The sequence below is a fragment of the Hordeum vulgare genome, chromosome 2H (assembly GCF_904849725.1).
Source record: "Hordeum vulgare subsp. vulgare chromosome 2H, MorexV3_pseudomolecules_assembly, whole genome shotgun sequence".
NCBI classification, from domain to species: Eukaryota; Viridiplantae; Streptophyta; class Magnoliopsida; order Poales; family Poaceae; genus Hordeum; species Hordeum vulgare.
Genome location: NC_058519.1, coordinates 580,036,203 through 580,056,381, shown reverse-complemented (window position 1 = coordinate 580,056,381; position 20,179 = coordinate 580,036,203). Strand labels below are relative to the sequence as shown.

At 43.6% G+C, this 20,179-nt stretch overlaps 1 protein-coding gene across 1 annotated transcript; it reads right to left on the bottom strand.

The window, feature by feature from the left end:
• Positions 1-9,648: 9,648 nt before the first annotated feature.
• On the bottom strand, positions 9,649-11,913 carry LOC123430617 (protein DMR6-LIKE OXYGENASE 1-like). Its single transcript, XM_045114468.1, has 4 exons — positions 11,585-11,913; positions 11,217-11,464; positions 10,448-10,769; positions 9,649-10,363 (listed from the first exon to the last, which is right to left on the bottom strand). The coding sequence occupies exons 1-4, from the start codon at positions 11,813-11,815 to the stop codon at positions 10,115-10,117; spliced, it is 1,050 nt and encodes a 349-aa protein (XP_044970403.1). The 5' UTR covers positions 11,816-11,913; the 3' UTR covers positions 9,649-10,114.
• Positions 11,914-20,179: the final 8,266 nt, after the last annotated feature.

Below are 20,179 nucleotides of genomic sequence, written 5' to 3'. Positions count from 1 at the left end.
AAGGCTTGTGTGTGATGTTGTATTACCGAGTGGGCCCCGAGATACCTCTCCGTCACACGGACTGACAAATCCCAGTCTTGATCCATACTAACCCTACGGACACCTTCGGAGATACCTGTAGAGCACCTTTATAGTCACCCAGTTACGTTGTGACGTTTGATACGCACAAGGTATCCCTTCGGTGCCAGTGGGTTATATGATCTCATGGTCATAGGAACAAATACTTGACATGCAGAAAACAATAGCAATAAAATGACATGATCAATATGCTATGTTTATAGTTTGGGTCTAGTCCATCACATGATTCCCCTAATGATGTGATCCAGTTATCAAGCAACAACACTTTGCACATAGTGAGAAAACCTTGACTATCCTTGATCAACTGGCTAGCCAACTAGAGGCTTGCTAGGGACATTGTTGTGTCTATTTATCCACACATGTATCTATGTTTTCATTCAATACAATTATAGCATGGATAATAAACGATTATCTTCAAATAGGAAATATAATAATAACTATTTATCATTGCCTCTAGGGCATATTTCCAACAGATGATCCTTGTGGAATTTGACACATTCGATGCCAGTGATATGCTTCTTAGTCGCCAATGTGTAAATATTTCTCATGCCGGCATGACCAAGTCATCGATGCCATAGCCAGCCCTGTGAGGCTTTTGCAAGTAGACACGTGGCCGGCTCTGGACGTATAGAAAAATCAACAATGTACAAGTCTCCTCTCCTAAAGCCTTCAAAGACTACGCATCGATATTTGCAAAAGATGACAATCATATCAAGATCACAAAGCATTGAGATAGACATGAGGTTAAACCCAAGGAATTCGACAATCATGACTTTGTCCATGTGGTGGTCCTTGGATATTGCCACCTTACCGAGGTCCAATACCTAGTTTTTTCTTTTGTCTGTGTAGGTGATATGTTTCAGTGGTGATGGGGTTAATGGGATGTTCATCAATAGACTCTTGTCACCGGTCATGTGATTTGTACATCCACTCTCAAGAACCCACTCAGTGGTTTTGGGGTTGTCATCATGCAGATGAATTCGTACTGCTTACCATCTCATATGCTTCAGAGTGAAGAATATGATATCAAATACATCAGTCTTGAATTTCATCGCATAGAGTAGAGTTAATACAATATGAGGACGTGTGAAATGATGATCCTTTCATCATGTTTAGGTTGTGTCCTTTCAAGCATTTCCTCACGTCTCCAGCAAATTCTTTAGATGATCACATTCATGTGGGACCTGACCTACAGAAGAGATTAGTTCAATTTCTTCACCACCCACATCTAAAGGGGTGGCAAAGAGTTCATCATCCTACGAGAACCATAAGAGAATTTTGGCATTGAAGTTAATTCACTTTGCTTCACGGATGGGGGGGTTAGTGTACTCAAATGAATATGCACAGAAATTCTTCGATGACTTATGAACATAGTAATTTGAGGAATAGTACACATATTCATGTCCCTTGTAGTTTCCCTACATATCAAAAGCATTAGCACTAGTACAAGTAGAATTTTGACTAGATGAGGAATTTGATCCTCGTGAAGACTTTTGTCCACTTGAGGAATTTGATCTCAGGTTCCTATTCTTCACGGGTGGTGTCATGAGGACATTCACCTGAAGACTTTCCAAGATGCTTTTGGGAATCCAAATTTTCCTCAAGGGTGACCCATTCCTGCAGTTAGTTCCAACATATCTAGCAAATGCTTCACCGTTTTGATTTTTGAATAGTTTATATTTGGTGTCAAATGACTCATCAAAGGGATATGAAGCTTCACATGCAAAGCATCATAAAGCAGATGGATTAACAAGAGGTCCTTTTGCAGCAACCCATGAGGTCTTGGGGTATTGCTCACGTTTTGAGTAAGATCCATAAATATTCAATTTCGTCTCAAAAGCAATGCCCTCTTTCCTAGGGTTTCTGTTCAGAATTAGCTTTTTGAGCACATCGCAAAGGGTTTGATGCCTTTTGAGGCTTTTGTAAATGCATGTCACATACAATACCTTCAAGCCAGCATTTTCGTCAGTGACATTTGCGGTTTACTCAAGTGAGGAATTTGTAACCACAGATATAGTTGAAGAATTTGTAGCAATAGGAGCATTTTAACTTTCAGGTGAAGAAGTAGCAGATTCGCGTTCGATGCATTTCAATCATAGTGGAATGAATTCTTCCTGAGTGGTACTGATCTATTGAGCAAGAAAAGAATCATTTTCACTTCAAAGATCATCATGAGATGCCCTTAGTTTCTAAAGATCTTGCTTTCTTTGAAGAAATTCAGAAGAAATCTTCTCATGATCAGCCGAGAGAGTGCTATGACGTTCCCGAAGACTATCAAACTTACACTGGAGACTTTGAACATCATCAGTCAGGGTTTGTGTCCAATTCATTTCCTCATTTAACAGGTCATCGCTTTTGTCTAGCAGTTTCTGAAGCTTTTCAAGAGAACTTTGTTGCTTAGTGGCAATATTAGCAAGCTTGTAGTAACTGGGTTTTGATAATCATCAGGTTCAGAGTCACTTGAGTCAGAAGAGAAAGTGTGTTTGGGTACCTTGGAACCTTTCGCCATGAAGCAATTGGTGGGAGCAAAGTCATCATCGCAGCGATCAGTGTTGTTGATGTTGTCATTTTCTTCGAGATCGAAGATGGACTTGCTGACGAATGTGGTAGCAAGGGTTAGGCTTGCCACACCAAACACTAACTCCTCTTCAGATCCTTCCTCTTCATCACATTCTTCAAATTCTTCCTCGGAATCCATTTCCTTGCCAATAAGAGCTTGAGCCTTTCTCAAACTGTTCTTCTTGTGAGACGAGGACTTTGAAGATGAGGATTTGAAGATTTATTATTTTTCTTCGAGTCATAAGAATTGTCATCCATGTATTTTTTTTCTTCGTTGACCCCTTCACCCAGTGAGGACAATCAGCAATGTAATGACCAGACTTCTTGCATTTATGGCAGGTTCTTTTCTTGTAGTCATGAGATGAAGATTCTGATTTCCTCGTATCTCTTCTTGAAGACTTTCCGAACTGGCCTCGTTTGAAGAACTTCTGGAATTTCCTCACGAGCATAGCAAGTTCCTAAGGAAGTTATTCACGGTCACCAAGACTACAATCAGATTCTTCTTCTTGAGAGGAGGAAACAGCCTTTGCCTTCAGCGCACGAGGCCTTCCATAGCTAGGTCCATAGAGGTCTCTCTTCTCAACTTGTTAGAATTCATGAGTATTGAGTCTCTCAAGAATATCAGTAGGATCTAGTAACTTGTAATCTCTTCGTTCTTGAATCATCACAACCTGTGTATCGAATGAAGAATCGAGAGATCTCAACAATTTCTTCACCACCTCATGGTCAGTGATGTCTGTGGCTCCAAGAGCCTGTAGCTCACTAGAGATATTAGTGAGGCGATCGAAGGTTTGCTGACAGCTCTCATTATCGAGTCTTTTGAAGCGGTTGAAGAGATTGTGAAAAACATTAACCCGAGTGTCACGTTGAGTAGACACTCCTTCATTGACCTTGGACAACCTTTCCCACATAAGCTTTGCAAAACCCAAGGCACTCACTCTTTCATACTGACCTTTTCTCAGATGGCCACAGATAATATTCTTCGCATGAGAGTTGAGTTCCTTGAATCTCTTCACATCAGCAGTGGTGATAGTTGAGGTGACACAGGGAACAACATCTTCCACAACATACCAGAAATCGTTGTCAATTGCTTCAAGGTGCATGTGCATCTTGTTCTTCCAGTAGGGGTAGTTCGTCCCTTCAAATGTAGGACAGCCCGCTGTGACCTTAATCATACCTTCGGTCGACATAACTAAAACTCCAAGTGGTTAAACCAAAATCACAAATAAGAAGGGAGTACCTTGCTCTGATACTAATTGAAAGTGTGTTATATCGACTACAGGGGGTGAATAGGCAATTTTTGCGAATTCATCATTGAGGAAATTCCTTGTGAGGAAATTCCTCACGCTCGAACAACGAGTAACGGATTAAGTACTCAGTCAAGTGTGCAACACACTAATAGCATAGTCTTCATAACTCTTGAAACAAAACAGACAGTTTGCACAAGTAGCGTGTTCAGGGTATGTAGGTGAAGAACAAGTGAAGTGAAGAATTTGGGACGAGGAAATTGTGAAAGTCTTGAGTGAAATTCATCAATCAGTAATGACCAACTTCATCAACATACAACTGAGTAAATGGAAGGGTTGAGGAAATAGAACCAGGTACCCGGTGAAGATAGTGATTTGATGACCCAGTTCCAACTGTTGTGACGGTCGTACGTTTGGTTTGGAGCGGCTTGGTATTTAAACCAAAGGACACACAGTCCTTACTGTATTCTCCTTCAGCTAAGGACACACAGTCCTCGCCCAACACTCGTGGTAAGTCTTCAGGGCAGACTTCTAAACCCTCATAAACTCGGTCATCCGGCGATCCACAATTGACTGTTGGATGCTCTAGACCATGACGCCTAACTGTCTGGATGCTCTAGACCATGATGCCTAACTGTCTAGATTCCTCAAAGGTAACAAACGTCGATTCCACATAGGAACAATCTCTTTAGTGATGCTCAATCACTTTGGGGGTTTTGGGTTTGGTTTGGGTGTTTGGGTTTTTTCCTCCCTGATGATTTTCTCCTAGAGTCTTCGAGGAATCGGTTGCTCTATGAAAAGCTAGTGGTTATGGAGTGCTATTTATTGCCTCGGAGCAATCCTGACATGATTTTACATCAATGCCCCAATGATATGACTGTTATATGGAAAGGATGGGGACACGTGGCACGCGGCACAGTAACGGTCAGAATGTTTCAACTATGAAAGTCCTTTTGTCTCTCATGTTCCTCACATGTAGATAATTCGCACTGGCGAAAACCTAACTCCTCAGTTAGAGCAAAGTCCACAGAGACCAGAAGATCTTCATCTCTATCACTGAAGAATTTGACTAAACTGTAAAAAATCCAAAGGCTTCACTCGAAGGATTGGGTATGTGTAGGCTTCGAGATGAGCATCACTTGGAAACTTTTCCTTAGTTTTACCTCGACCCCCTACAGTACGGTGGTCCTATGACTCAAAAGAAAGGAAATGAAACTACGAAAAAATTCTTCATGATTGAAAGTCCTTGCATCAATTTCTTCATGGACACACCAATTTCCTCACTTGCAAAGTATTCGAGGAAATACCAAAGTCTTCAGCCAAAGACATATATTGTAGGAGTCGATATTCTTTGAATAACTTAAACTCCTCAGCGAATTATAGAACATGTGTACACTCACAAACACATTAGTCTCTTAACCTATAAGTCTTCAATACATCAAAATCACTAAGGGGCACTAGATGCACTTGCAATAGCTCATTCTTATTAATATCTGATTTTAGTAGGATAAAAACAAAAATAAGATGACCTCAAATGAAAATGTTTTCAACATGAAAAAGTTTTGCGCACGTAATCAAACAACTTTGTTGTTTAGGCCATCGCTATGCATCCTCATCTTAAGGTCTGAAATTGTACTCGAAGTGCGAGAATTTAGTATTCCGGGTGTTGTTCGACCGATTACACCTCCAACACGACCTCGGATGAATGTGTCCTCTACATGGATTATCTTCATATCATTAAGACGATTGATCTTAACGTAAAAATAGTCTCAATCTGAGTTCATATGAATAAGTTAGAGGCAATGCACTATAGGCCGACCGTGAGTGAAAAAATGGTGTGAGGTACAAGAAGCCCACCTAGGTGATGTCTTATGGGTCGCGCAAGCTATTTGGTCCTCAAGACGACCTTGAATGGAAACAACTTCAACACAAAAAAGTTTCGCCTCTTCGAACCAATTGATTTTGATATATAAAGTGTATCAATCCCAATTCATATGCAACCTGGGAGACAAAACAAGATCAAGCAGAATTTTTAATCGGGAAATCGAGTGAAAAGTTGGCGACCGAGTGAAAGGTTTGCGAGTCGTGTGAAAAGTTATCGGCCGAGTGAAAAGCTTGTTGTACAAGTAAAAGTATATTATCCAAATGAAGAAATATAGATGTGCAATCCGAGTGAAAACCCTAATATCCCGCTAAAATTCAAATCCGAGCGTTGTTGGCCAATCCGACCAGAAGCTGAAGATGGGCCCACAAGGTTATCTAGATGGCCTCGGGTGGAAAATTCTTAAACACGAAAGTTATGCTTATGGTCGAAATGGTCAACTTCCTTTGTGATTCATCATCATCTGAGATAGTATATGGCATGATAGGTCACTACAAGACTTGTCCAATCCGCTACATGACCGAGTCCGACTAGAAGTTAAAGATGGCCCCGTTCAGTACTTGAGATGGCTTTCTTTTGGAAACCGGTTAAAATCGAATTATTCTCCTCGTTGAAGCACACAATGTTGATATTTGAGCCGTCTGAATTGGAGATCATATGCAAATTCTACGGCCCGTGCAAGGAACAAGACAAAAATTTGGGTCAGATTCAGGCTGAATTCGAGTTGGACTAGAACTAGGACTCTAGGACGTGAATTGATGTAATTTTCCTTCTAAGGAAAGCCTAGATAAATCCTTTACTTATACGGGAAGTCCAACCGCCTCTTATATATGTTGGGGTGACGACCGATTGAAACAACACGAATGAACCAATCTATCAATTACACTTTCGTGTTCATCTACTGTTTATCCCTCTCCCTTGTATCTTGTTCTAGTTTTTCAACGTTCTTCAAGATTGGAGGACAGCGAATAGACGAGGCTCTAGGGCCGGTCAGGCCGACCTAGGGCAGCCCATAGCCGTTGCAAGCCCTGATGGGGTCCATCCAGGGCAAGCGGGGTTTTCGGTCACAAAAGCACCCGCTGGATTGTCTCGCGTATGGCGCTTCCAACGAGCCTCCCTCGGTGTGTGCTTGTGCGCATCACGCTCGGCGTCGAGGGTATACAGGTGACGTGTTTGTGTGCCAACAATTCTTATCAAGTGTTTATAAGCAGTTTACTAGCATTCATCTAAGATATTAGGGGTTCCGACTTTTGACACTTACACACAATCTTCCCTTTCAAAATTGTAGGAATTTGTCGCATCATCAATGAAAAAATAGCACCCTATAACGTTACTAATAGCACTCTATAACGTTCTAAGTAATGCCTTGGTAAATGAAATAAATATACAATCATTCGCTATAGAGACACAAATCACACAATCTTGCTCAGCTATAACGGATTTTAAAGGCTTCGCTGTTTTATCATAGCAGGTTATATCTTTTCATGCTCATTAACCTCAGACACGAAGAGGCCAAAAAATAAATCTGACCGGCCTGCAAGGATGTCTTCTGAAGGTGGTCAACATCACTCACAGAAGGTATCCTCGACAAAGCCAATAATTGTGATAGTGAACTTTCTGCATGTCTACTGCAACAATTCTGGTCCGATTTCTATAAGGAAGCGGTGATGATGTTGAGTGAGCCGAACAAAGCCACTAATTGTATAGTGAAGTTTGTGGCTGTCTACTACAACAATTTTGGTCCGATTTCTATAAGGAAGGGGTGATGATTGTGAGCGTCTTCGGCTCACTTCAGGCGTTTGTAGTCCTCGCTAGATGATCTATACATATGGATGCATTTTTAGTATTTTCATGTTCTTTGTATTGTCATGCTATATGATCAATAGATCAGAAGTTCTCTTAAAAAAAGACAGTTCCAGGCAAAGTAGGAGTAGTTCCGTTAAATTCGGATGGGCTAATTTGTCTGGAACATTAATTTATTTCACAAACTACTCCCTCCGTCACAGTTTATAAAACATGCACGTGTACCTAGGTCATCAATTTGACTTATATAAAACTAACAAAAGGACCCGTGCGTTGCAAGGGAAGAAAAACAATTATAATCTCCAATGGTGCTGATCATATTATGTCTTTAAAATTTTAGGACATTTCTTGAAATGCATTACATGTTTTGAATTAGCAAACATTTTTTTCAATTGCACTCAAAAAATAGCACACAAACTTTTTTCAAAATCATGGACTTTTATTGTTTTCACCAACATTGTTCTCAAAATTATGAACATTTTTCTGAATATGTGAATATTTTTACAAAAATCCTAAGCATTTTTTGAATTCACAAACATTTTATTTCAAAATTCCCAGTTTTATAAATTGCAAAAGTTTTTCAAAGTTCTAAATTATTTAAACTAAAAAATGGAACAGAAAAATAAAAATAAAAAATGAGACTAAAAACAGAGGCACGAACTGTTTTTAAGAATTTTACACGGACTTTTGTTTAAAATCGTTGACTTTTTTATTTTATGGACATTTTCTCAAAGTTTAAACATTTTTTATATGCAAAAAAATTTCAAAACTCCTGAGTAGTTTTTGAATTCTCAAAAAAATATGTTTTTTGAATATTTTATTTCGAAATTCTCAGTTTCTTAAAATTGAGAAAATATGTTTAAAGTTCTAAATCATTTAAAGTAGAAAAACAAATGGAACTGAAAAGAAAAATTAATAAACTAAACTAAAAAAACAGGCGCCTACACATGGGCCGGCCCAAACAGGTGTGCTACATCTTTTTCCAACGCCTAGAGCATAATATAGGAGGTGCCTACATGCGCCGGCCAAGTCAGGAGATTTTTCTGTTTGAAACGTTTTTTATGACTTATAGGTGGCATTGTGGGTAATTTTAGTCAACTTTAAGAGCAATTTGGATGACGTACGGAAGAAGCACTATTTTCTTTATTAGTATAGCAAAAGAACCCGTGCGTTGCAACGGGAGAAAAACAATTATAATCTTCAATGGTAATGATTATATTATATCTTTAAAATTTTAGGACATTTCTTGAAATGCATGAACATTTTTTGAATTAGCAAACATTTTTTTAATTGCACTCAAAAAATAACACGCAAACTTTTTTTCAAAATCCTGAACTTTTATTGTTTTCACTAACATTGTTCTCAAAATTATGAAAAAAATTCTGAATATGCGAATATTTTTACAAAAGTCCTGAGCATTTTTTGAATTCACAAACATTTTATACTTTCTTCAAACTTTTATTTCAAAATTTCCAGTTTTATAAATTGCAAAAGTTTTTCAAAGTTCTACATTATTTAAACTAAAAAATGGAACAGAAAAATGAAAATAAAAAATGAGACTAAAAACAGAGGCACGAACTGTTTTTAAGATTTTTTACACGGACTTTTGTTTAAAATCGTTGACTTTTTTATTTTATGGACATTTTCTCAAAGTTTAAACATTTTTCTATATGCAAACATTTTTCAAAACTCCTGAGTAGTTTTTGAATTCTAAAAAAATATATGTTTTTTGAATATTTTATTTCGAAATCCTCAGTTTCTTAAAATTGAGAAAAGTTGTTTGAAGTTTTAAATTATTTAAAGTAGAAAAACAAAATGGAACTGAAAAGAAAAAAGAAAAAAAACTAAACTAAAAAAACAGGCGCCCAGGCATGGGCCGGCCCAAACAGGTGTGCAGCATCTTTTTCCAACGTCCAGACCGTAATATAGGAGGTGCGTACATGGGCCGGTCCAGTCCGGATATTTTCCTGTTTGAAACGTTTTTTATGACTTATAGATGGCATTGGTGTGTAATTTTAGTCAACTTTAAGCGTAATTTGAATGACGTACGGAAGAAGCACTATTTGCTTTATTAGTAGGTAAAGAAAAGATATATTGTTTAACATAAAAATTATATCATTAAAAAATAGAACATCTAAAGTTTTTAATAATATATTTTTTTATAATATATGTCTCTCATTAAGTTGATCAAATTGACAACCTAGATACACGTGTCGGACTTATAAACAGAAACGGAGGGAGTAGTAAAGTTCCACGCACTTGTAGTAGACAGCTCGATGGACGGCCACAAGTTATCCTTGCGTCAAATACCGGTAACATCTCTTTTATAAAAGCACCGGTCGTATCTCCAGTGTCAAGGTCACGGAGAAGTGAAGCTCGTACTGAGGAAATCGTCCCGTGCACCCCGATCTTAGCCATCCGAAACTACTAAATATCCGACGGCTCCGGGCGTCTTTCAGAGGCCTTCCCGTATGGCGACACATCCGTAGCAGCAACGTTTGTGGCCGGTGAGATTTTGTTGCCCACAGCCAGCCCGGACGGTCCATCACGCGATCGGTCGGAAGCGGTCGAGGCAGCTGGCGGCCTCGAGGCCCATGTTCCAGAACTCCTCGTAGTACTCCTGGTAGGTGAAGGGCCGATAGGCCAGACGGTGGCCGCCGTCCACCAGCGCCTCCGCCGGCGCGACCACCGCGTCCGGGGACGGGCAGTAGAACGTCGGCACCGAGATCCTCTCGCTCTCGCTGTTCACAATCACCCGGTGAAGTACGCTCTTGTATCGGTCGTTGCTCAGAGCCTGCACGATATCGTAGCCGGTAACGTTTAGCAGAAGCCGTATAGTGCTGCTGCTCTCAATTGTGTCTGTTGTCTAGAAGGATACCTGCAGTTGATCGCCGATGTTGATGACCAACGCGCCGGGCACGGGGTTGACGGCGACCCAGCGGCCGTCGCGCCGGACCTGAAGCCCGGACACGCCGTCCTGGAGGAGCAGCGTGACGGCATTGGGGTCCTTGTGGCCCGGCAGTCCGTACGTCAGCTCCGGCTGCGGGCACGGCGGGTAGTAGTTCACCGCCATGTGCTGCGCGTGCCGCCCCATGGCCTTCACCATGTGGCCTCTCTCGAGCCCAAGGCTCTCCGATATCGCCTCCAGCAGCCTGAGCGCCAGCGCTCTCGCCTCCGTCGAGTAGGTGCCGACTGCTTCCCTGCTCAGACGGTCAGCACAAATCGTCAGTTTATTTCTTGCTCACAAAAAACGCAAGTACTCCGTATCAGTTTCCTCCTGAGCGTGGCCCGACAGCAGTTCTATTAAGCCTCATTTTCTTCTTGTGTTATTATGCTGTATTTTAGTGCAACAGCTAGCCTGTCATCGTCCTGACAGAGGTCTAACGGTGCACATGTTAGGTAAAGCGCCTCGTTATTTGACAGGTTAATTAACGGGTCAGATTGAAAGATTCGATCGGTACGAACAGTACTAAAAGGCGTAGGCTAATTATAAGTAGTACTACTAGTGATAGACTGCTATACTACTACTTAAGTAAGAGTATTTTTATAGGGTACTTTATACTTGAGTATTTAGTCGGTGGCCGGCTACACGTAGGGAAGTTGATCCTCACACGGTAAAAGTGAAGCCGAGCATCGACGGTGCTAACCTGAAGGCCGGCGGGTTTGAGGGCCACTGGTCGATGAAGCTCTCGAGAGGGTAGCAATGCAGGCGGAGGAAATCGCGCCAGTTGCTCACCTTCTCCGTGCGCACGTTGAAGCTCGTGGACAGCCGGATCGCCTTCTTGGGGTCGTCTGAGTAGCACTTGAGCCGTTCAGACTCCGGCAGGTGGAAGAACTCCCTCGCCACGCGCAGCATCCCGTCCACGACCGCCTCCGGGATGCCGTGGTTCGTCACCTACAGTACGTGTGCGTAGTAATGACCGGTGTCAGGTGTTCAAAGCTCTGTCGAACGTCGTACTGTAACATCGGCAGAACAAATTAATTGGTCTCAACAACTGGTGCATGTAGTACGTACCATGAAAAAACCGTCGTTCTCGCACGCCGAGCCGATGGCCTCGACGACCCTGCGACGCCCTGGCCCGTCGAGGTGCTTCAGGTCGATGAGCGGAATGCCCGCGCCGGACTCGTGGTCGACATTGGCGAGGTCCGGACGGTCTCCGACCGCTCTGATGTGGCTCGACGGAACTCGCCGGGTTTGTGCCACCAGATCACTGAGGAGAGGCTTGGCGGCGATCGCCGGAGCCATGCTCTTGTCTAGGAATGGTACGATGTGGTGCGTACTTGCTGCTCGGCTGTTAGCTAGTATCTCCACTCACTGCCGTGGTTGTATAATGTGATCCGTGCACATATTCGAGTCCGGCTTGCCCTTTTATAGGCAAATCGATGGCACTCACAGTGTACAGTCGCGGGTCTCAAACCTGCCACAAACGCCTGACGCGCGAACCAGTCTCTGACCGATAAAAAAAAATTGATTCCTTCGTCACATGTTTTAAACCGGCATCAAACGTTTATGCTGTATGCGCCGCTTATATCTTGCCCAAATTTAAGGCGTATATAGGGCGGTTCAGACGCATCCGCCACGTCAGCCCGACCTACCTCCGATTCCAGTCCGTTTTAACAGAATTCACAATCTGAAAACCCAACGTTCACTTCGCTCCTCTCCGCCCAGTCTCTTCTACTCCCCTTCCACTCCAATCCTATCTTAAAGAACATGTCGAACTTTGGCAGTCGCTTTGTCGGCACCGTAGGTGCGCACATCAAAATCGAAGACAGGTCGCATCAAAATCGAGGGAGTGGCTCCTCGTGTGGGTCTATGGCCGGTCACTTACAACCATGAAAACAGACGTCCATTGCTTCCGAAGTAAGAACGGCAAGACAGTCAAGATAGCCATTGAGTAGTCCAAGGGCAAGGCTACGGAGCCAACGACGAAGGTGATGAGAGTGGCCAAGCTCAAGCGCAAGCGGGATCGGGTTGTTCGCCTTTTGAAGAGTTGCATCATCATCTCCTTTCTTCCAACAACTATGACTCCGACTTCGATGACTCCAACTATCCACCTCTGTCGCGGACGCCTATAATAACGTCGTCGAGGAAGTAGTGAAGCTCCGCTGTCTTTATTTTAATTTCATGTTTTTAGTAATGTAATTTAAACTTGCCCATCGTTTATGTTGATTATGTGGACTTTGGCAATCGTTTGGAGATCCATTGATGATCTTTCGGTGGTCAAAATATGCACTTTTGTGTCCGATTCTATGTCTGTCTAATGATCTATGTTGTTTAGTTGTATGTCACGTGCTTTAGTAAGGATATAAGATGCCGAATAAGAGTTACATATATACGAAGGACATGATTTGAAAAATGTTCGGTTAGTGCAAGTGAACGCATCCGAACACGTCCATGGATATTTAAGGACCCGGGTTGCCTTTTCATGACTGTAGATGCGCTTATAGCATCTACAGCCAGACCCCTATATGTTTCTCAAATGTTCGGAACACCCTCTCGGTCAGTATTCGGTCAAAAAAGTTGATCCAACCAGATCCCGCACTTTCATCCTAAAGGTTTGGGGTGACCGGCATCCCTCATATCCATCTCAAATATAAAAATGATATGAGGGCTCGTAGTCACATCAGGATATACCGGATCAGTCCGCTACTTAGGACACGACCCTAGTCCGGACCGCTTTTTTCTCTTTTCTTATTCATTATTTTTTTATATCTCTACCTCTTCATCAATCGTCTACAAATGACCGGACATATGAGAAGAAACATAAAAAGTACAGCTGCGCTGACCAAATTATAAGGCTCAAAACGAACAAGTCTAATCAGACACGTCCACAGACATTTAATAATAAATACGGTTGTAGATGCTCTTAGCACCTAGCATACATGAATGGAAATTTGAATACTACCACAGATTGACCTGAGTTATTGGACTAGTCTTGAGTCGTGACTATAGGTAGCTGCAGTAAATGACGTGCATGCATGGTTCTGTGTTAGCTCTGTGCGCTCTAACCATGTACTCCCTCCGTTCCTAAATATAAGTCTTTTAAGATATTTTATTAGAAATTTACATACAAAGCAAAATAAATGATCTATATTCTAAAATATGTCTATATACATTTGTATGTATTCTATTAGTGAAACCTCTTTAAAAACTTATATTTAGGAACAGAGGGAGTACTAGATGAGTTGTGTTGCTCTATGTTTAATCCTACATTTTAAATTAATAATAAAAGCACTTTCTATAAAAAAACATGGCCATCGTGGTTGTGGATGCATTTTATCCACACTCTTTAGAAAATGGATAAAATGCATAAGTCATACAACTTGAATTTTTCGTATATCATAGCTCACTGACTCCGGTGTGTACTGTGCACAAATCACAAATCGATGGCACACATAACAAATAACCTTTTAGGAAAACTTCAACGGGTCGACCCAAACGGACGGTGATTTTATCCGTCTTTTGTCCATTTGGATCGGTCAGGCGGACACGAACGTCCGCTTTCGTAAATGGATCGGCGCATGCGCCCAACGCTGGCCGGACCCATTTTTGTCGGCGTGCGAAAAAAATAAATAAGTGCATAATTAAACATTAAAAGTCGGCCACGAAGGCCGACGAGAGTCCATGCGTCCTCTTTACATTAATTAAACATTAAAAAACCTGAAACTACGAGGGCAGCCCTAGGCAACAGCGTCGTCGTCATCGGGGCCGGTGAAGTCGACCAGCGTAGGCGCAGGGCCGGCCCACGGGAACGTCGTGTTCGAGAGCGCAGCTGCCTGCGCCTCTGTCGTCTGTCCCGTCGGTGCGGGTTTTGCTAGTGACGGTGGCAGCGCAGCAGCACGGGCACGCTCCTCCTCCTCCGTCTCCCGTTGTTCCTCCTCCGTCTCCTTCTCCACCTCCAGGAGCCGAAGGCCTTCAGCGCGCTGCGCCAGAAGGTGTTGCGACCTCAGTGCTCGAGGCAGGCTTGCTCCTGCTGCGGTGTCGCGCCCAGCCAAATGGGCGGCGTCGTGACGAACTCGTGGACAACGTCGGTCCACTGGTAGACCTCCCGTGGCTCCATGGGTTCGGGCTCCAGCGGAAGTGACACGACGCAGTTGCCGGCGACCGACAGCGCGATGGCCTCCACGAGCTGCTGCTGGTACGCCGCCTCCTAGTCGGCCTTGCGCCACGCTTCCTCCTCACTGTCGTGAAGGATAGATGTGAGCGCCTCTTGGTAGGCGGCCTCAACCTCCTGGTCCTCGCCGCTGATGACATCCGGGGAGGGTGCGGAGGGCCTCCTGGCTGCACTTCGCACACGCCACGACGACGCTGCTCCTCGTGCTCCACCGCGAACCACAACTCCCAGTTAGGGTAGTCGGACGCGTACGTAGGGTCTCGCCACTGCTCCGCCGTCAGCAGACGCCGACGACGGCTCACCTCCTCCGCATGCACCCGCACCGACCGCGACACGGCCGACACCGGAATCCTCTCTGAATCCAGATGTCAGCTGTGCGGCAGCGTGACATCGGGGTAAGGGAACGGCATGCAATGCTTCCAGTGCCACCGCACTTGGTGCACCGGGACGCTCACGCGCTGGCGAGGCCGGTGGGAAGACGGCGGCGGGGAGATGGCGCGAGGGTAGAGCGGGATCTTGTCCTTGTTTGGAAAGCCGTCGACCATGGTGTGCTAGAGTTTTGGTCGCCGAGGAGGTGGTTGGATGTGGACGGACGGGGTTGTGGAAGCAGATGGCTGAACCCACAATATCTTCGGATTAAAAAAGGCCGGCCGCGGTCGCTGACGCGTGGGCCCGAGGATGGCAGCCGCCATAAATAATGTTGATCGCGGTGGTTGGGGTCGGACACCGAGGGGGCGTGCGCGCGTCTTCGCGTCCGCGCCGACGTATTTCAGTCTCAAATTTGGGTCAGAAATGGATCGGCGCGGACGTGAAGCGGACGCGTTTTGGCAATGGGTCGGTGCGTTGGCCCATCATTTTTGTCCGCCCGACCCAAACAAACGGCGACAGACGAAATAGGTCGCCCTATTGGAGTTGCTTGTACTACCCCTTTCTAGGTTCTTTTTAACCCCATTTGTATTTTGGGTTAAACAATGACCATATATTTGATAAACATATATGTGACATGTCATAAAATATATAATTGGACGTAGTTCATTGAAGTTTTCATGGTAACATTTTTCTTCCATGCAACTTATATTTTATTACGCAAATGTACGATGAAATTTTGACTAAGAATGTGAGGGCAACTGATAAACACGGACGGAGCGAGTAGCATTTAACTCTCTTTCTGATGAAATTTTTGAATTTATTATAAAAGTTTGCCGAGAGTAGACCTAAGTTCAAACATAATAAAAATTACAACGTTGTCCGCGAACCACCAAACGATTACTATCTCTATAGAAATAAACACTACTAGAAAAAAGTTTACAAATAGAATGTTATTAATAACGTTGATTATGGACCAAACGCTAATGCTACTGGTACCATTTAGCAGTAGCGCTTGACGGCCATCAGCACCCTACTATTAAGTGGGCCAAAGGGTATCCGAGTGTGAGTATAAATTAGCAGCGCTCCCATAAAAACAAGCGCTACAACTACAAGTGTATCTGTAGCATGTTTCCTCGGAAAGGCGCTACAGATATATTTCTACGGGTAAGCTGGTGGGTTCCCCTTATCAAATGCGTTTGTCTACGAAGAAGGGCTATTGCTAGTTACGCTAGCAGTAGCATGTTTCCTGGAAAAGGCGCTATTGCTAATTTCATACGGTTACGCTCGTGGGCCCCAGTTAACAACAATGTGTGGTAGGAAACGACGCTACTACTAGTGTTTCTGTAGCGAATTACCCTACCACGCGCTACTGCTATGGTCGCTAGCCATAAAATATCTGCCACCTTTTTCCCACCTCCTCTTGTTCTACCTTCCTTCTTCCACACCTCCTCTTCTTCTTCCTTCAATGCTCCCCCTCCTCCCTCTCTCATCTTTGCCCCTTCATTGCCTCCATTAATGCCCTTCCTTCCCCTCTCATCTCTTCTTTGTCCTCCACCACCATCTTCGTTAATTAATGACCTAACGTGCCCGCTCTTTAATAGTTTAGCCCTCCACTAACTAGCTTGGTCTCTCTCTCTATATAGTTAAAGCTATATATCTAGTTACCTCACTATCTAGATCTACTAGCTAATTAAAAAGAGAATTGAATATATATATTTGTGCCGGGCTTGATCTCCTCTGACATGTAGGTGAGGAAAAAGGAGAGATAACGTGCAAGAATAGAAATAGTATGTGGTTGTGCGCGCGCACGATAGGGCCGAGCTATGTGATTGTGTGTGGCATGTGTGAGTTGCATATATTATGTATTTGTTGAAATGTGCGTGACATCAGTTGCCTATGTTTTGCCAAAATGTCGATTCATTTTGGTTTCGGCAAATATGGGGCAAACTAGACATGTCCTATATTTAGGGAAGGTCATGTCAAAATTTTATATGCTGCATGTGTGTATCATGATTATAATTATTTGGCATCGCGCGTGCAATCATGAAGGTAAATGGAAGGAACGTAGAAAGATACTCGCAATTCCGCGATGGACGACATGTATGAAAACAAGCGAAAGGAGATTTTATGTCCGTGTCGTAAATGCAAAGATAAAGTATTCCTCGACCCTTTTAAGGCTAGAAAATTCAAGACGCACCTGCTCATGCATGGTTTCATGGATGGACATACTCGATGGATAAAGTGAAGACGATGATGATGAGTATGTCGACGAGGCAAACAATAACCACATGGCCCAAATGAAGAGATTATCAAAATGGGCCCAAAGAAGAGGGCGTCGGAAATGGTGTCGTACATGGCGCAGAAGAGGCCGAACTAGGCGGAGAAGAGGTCGTACATGACGGAGAAGACGTGTACATGTCGCAGTCTTTGTCCATACTAAGTTCAGCCATGCGGGACATGCATGTTCAAGAACGGCTTTGCAACAGGACGACTAGCAACAGAGCTACTTCTAGAGAGCAGGCCAAGTTGGCGCAACTCGAGTAGACTCAAAGACTCCATCGTATGATGGTTTGCGATCCTGAGGTGACCCGCTTGAGTTTCACATCAGAACTGCTCAAGACGAAGGCAAAAAATAAATGGACACACGCAAGCTTGGATGAACTTTTGAAGTATCTAAAGAAGATTCTTCCCGCGGGAAGCATGGGACCCACTAGTGTTGAGGAGGCCAAAAAAATCACGTGCCCTCTTTACCTGCCGCAAATTAGATACGACGCATGCATCAACAATTGCATCATATATCGGAACGAGTACACAGAAAAAATCATGTGCCCAAAGTGCAGTGCTTCACGATATAAGAAGGCCAGAAGGAAAGCTCCACACAAAGTCGTATGTTACTTTCCCATCACTCCTAGTCGGCAACTATATTTCTTAGATCCTAAGGAAGAAAAGCTCATGCGATGACACACCGATAGGGTGAAGCCACACAATGGAAATGATCCGAAGCTGAGACATATCGCAGATGCTAGTCAGTGGAGAGCATTAAACGCTGAACATAAATATTTCACAGATGATCCAAAGTACATCGTGCTTGGCGCTAGTACTGATGGCATGAATCCATTTGGCAAGCAGAGCGCCAACCATAGCACGTGGCCCATATTTGTGTGGATGTACAACTTCTCCCTGGAAGTGCATTAAGGCAAAAATACATACAGATGACTATGCTTATTCAGGGGCCAAGACAACCAGGAAATAATATTAATCTGTATCTCGGGTTACTGAAAGAGGAGCTAGACACGGTATGGAAAACACCGGCCAAGACATGGGACGCCAGCACAAGAGAGTATTTTGACATGAGAGACGTGTTGATCACGATGGTGCACGACTATCTCAGTTACGGATATATCGCAGGCTAGGTGTGCCATGGTTATTGCGGATGCACCAGATGCATGGATGATACAACGTCTCAGCAGTTATCGAAAGATGGCGGATCTTCAAAAATCGTGTACATGGGACATCGAAGATGGCTCGAGAAGGATGACCTGTGGAGAAAGTTGGAGATCTATTCAATGGTAAGGTCGAGCATCGACGACCTCCAGGTAAGCGGAGCGGCATCGAAATTGATGAGTTGTTGAATAACTGGGAACAATGCCCCTTGCCGGGAAAGACGAATAAAAAGGCGCTGGAGGCACTGCTGAAGGTATGGAAAATGATGTATGTTTTTTTGGGACTTGGGGTATGGGCCCAAACTAGACACGCTGCATAGCCTTGATCAATTTCATATCATGAATAATATCCTCAAGAGTTTCCTTGGAACATTGATTAACATGCTGGAGAAGACAATGGATGGTCCGAAGGGAAGAAAAGACTTGGAATTGTTGGATATCATGAAAGACCTCCACATGTCGTGTAAAAAGTCATCGGAGGAGACGGAGACGGAAGATATGGGCAGAAAAGAAGGGATAAGAGTATCCCCCCTCTTGCTTCACCTTCGATCCAAAGGACATCGATAAATTCTTCAAGTGCCTTGCTGGAATCAAAGTTAGTTCCGGATACAATAGGAATATAAACATGTATTTGGACAACAGTACAAAAAGGTTCAACGGGATGAAGTCTCACGACTATCACGTGATGATGACGCACTTACTGCCAGTTGCACTTAGAGGGACTTTGGACACACACGTCCGTGATACGCTTACTGATCTATGCCACTTTTTCGACACTATCTCTCGAAAGTCGATCAGTGTGAAGCAACTAAAAAGGCTGCAGGAAGTGATTGTTGTCGTACTAGATGAGCTAGAGATGTATTTTCTGCGCGCAATCTTTGATCTCGTGGTGCATCTGTGTGTACACATCATGGACGACATCATAGACCTAGGGACGACATTCCTACACAGCATGATGTCATTTGAGAGGATGAATGGGGTCATCAAAGGATTCGTTTGTAACATGGCCCGTCTGGATGGAACAATCGCGCAGGGCTATCTGACCCAAGAGTGCATCTCCTTCTTCAAGAATTATCTAGGCGTCGAAGAACCTGTTGTTGGTTTGCCAATCAACAAGCATTGTGGAATGCTAAAACGAGAACGTCACATCAATGGTCGGAGGGAATTGAATGCCTATCGCTCGGGCCGACAGGCCGACTTTAACATAGCTAACTTAGTAGTACTACAACACCTAAAGGTGGTAGATCCTTTCTTGGCACTGCACAAAGAGACCATCACAAAGAACTACCATGGCCATGGGCTGCACACAATGGACGTTGAATTTATTAGAGAGCACAAATCCATTTTCTTGCGTTGGTTCAAAGAGCGAGTTGTGGCTAATCCCCCGGAAGAGGGTTCTCCAGACGGAAATTTGATATACGTCTTAGCACATGGCCCGATGGTTAACCTCGTGACCTATGAGGCATACGATATCAATGGATACACGTTCTACATGGAGACCAAAAATATGAAAAGTGAATACCAGAACTAAGGGGTGACAATGAAAGCCATGACCGATGATGTAACTATATTATGGAAGGGCCAAAGAGATCTCGGAGCTTGAATGCTCTAGATTGCATAGTGCGACGATGTTCCGTGTCATATGGGTTAAGAACGTACAAAGAGAGAATCAACTTTTCACTA

Coding starts and splice junctions, on each gene's coding strand:
- LOC123430617 (XM_045114468.1), bottom strand. CDS start 11,815: ATGGCTCCGGCGATCGCCGCCAAGCCTCTCCTCAGTGATCTGGTGGCA. Junction 10,770..11,216: donor TCAAACCCGCCGGCCTTCAG/GTTAGCACCGTC, acceptor CCGTCTGAGCAG/GGAAGCAGTCGGCACCTACT. Junction 10,364..10,447: donor ACATCGGCGATCAACTGCAG/GTATCCTTCTAG, acceptor GATATCGTGCAG/GCTCTGAGCAACGACCGATA.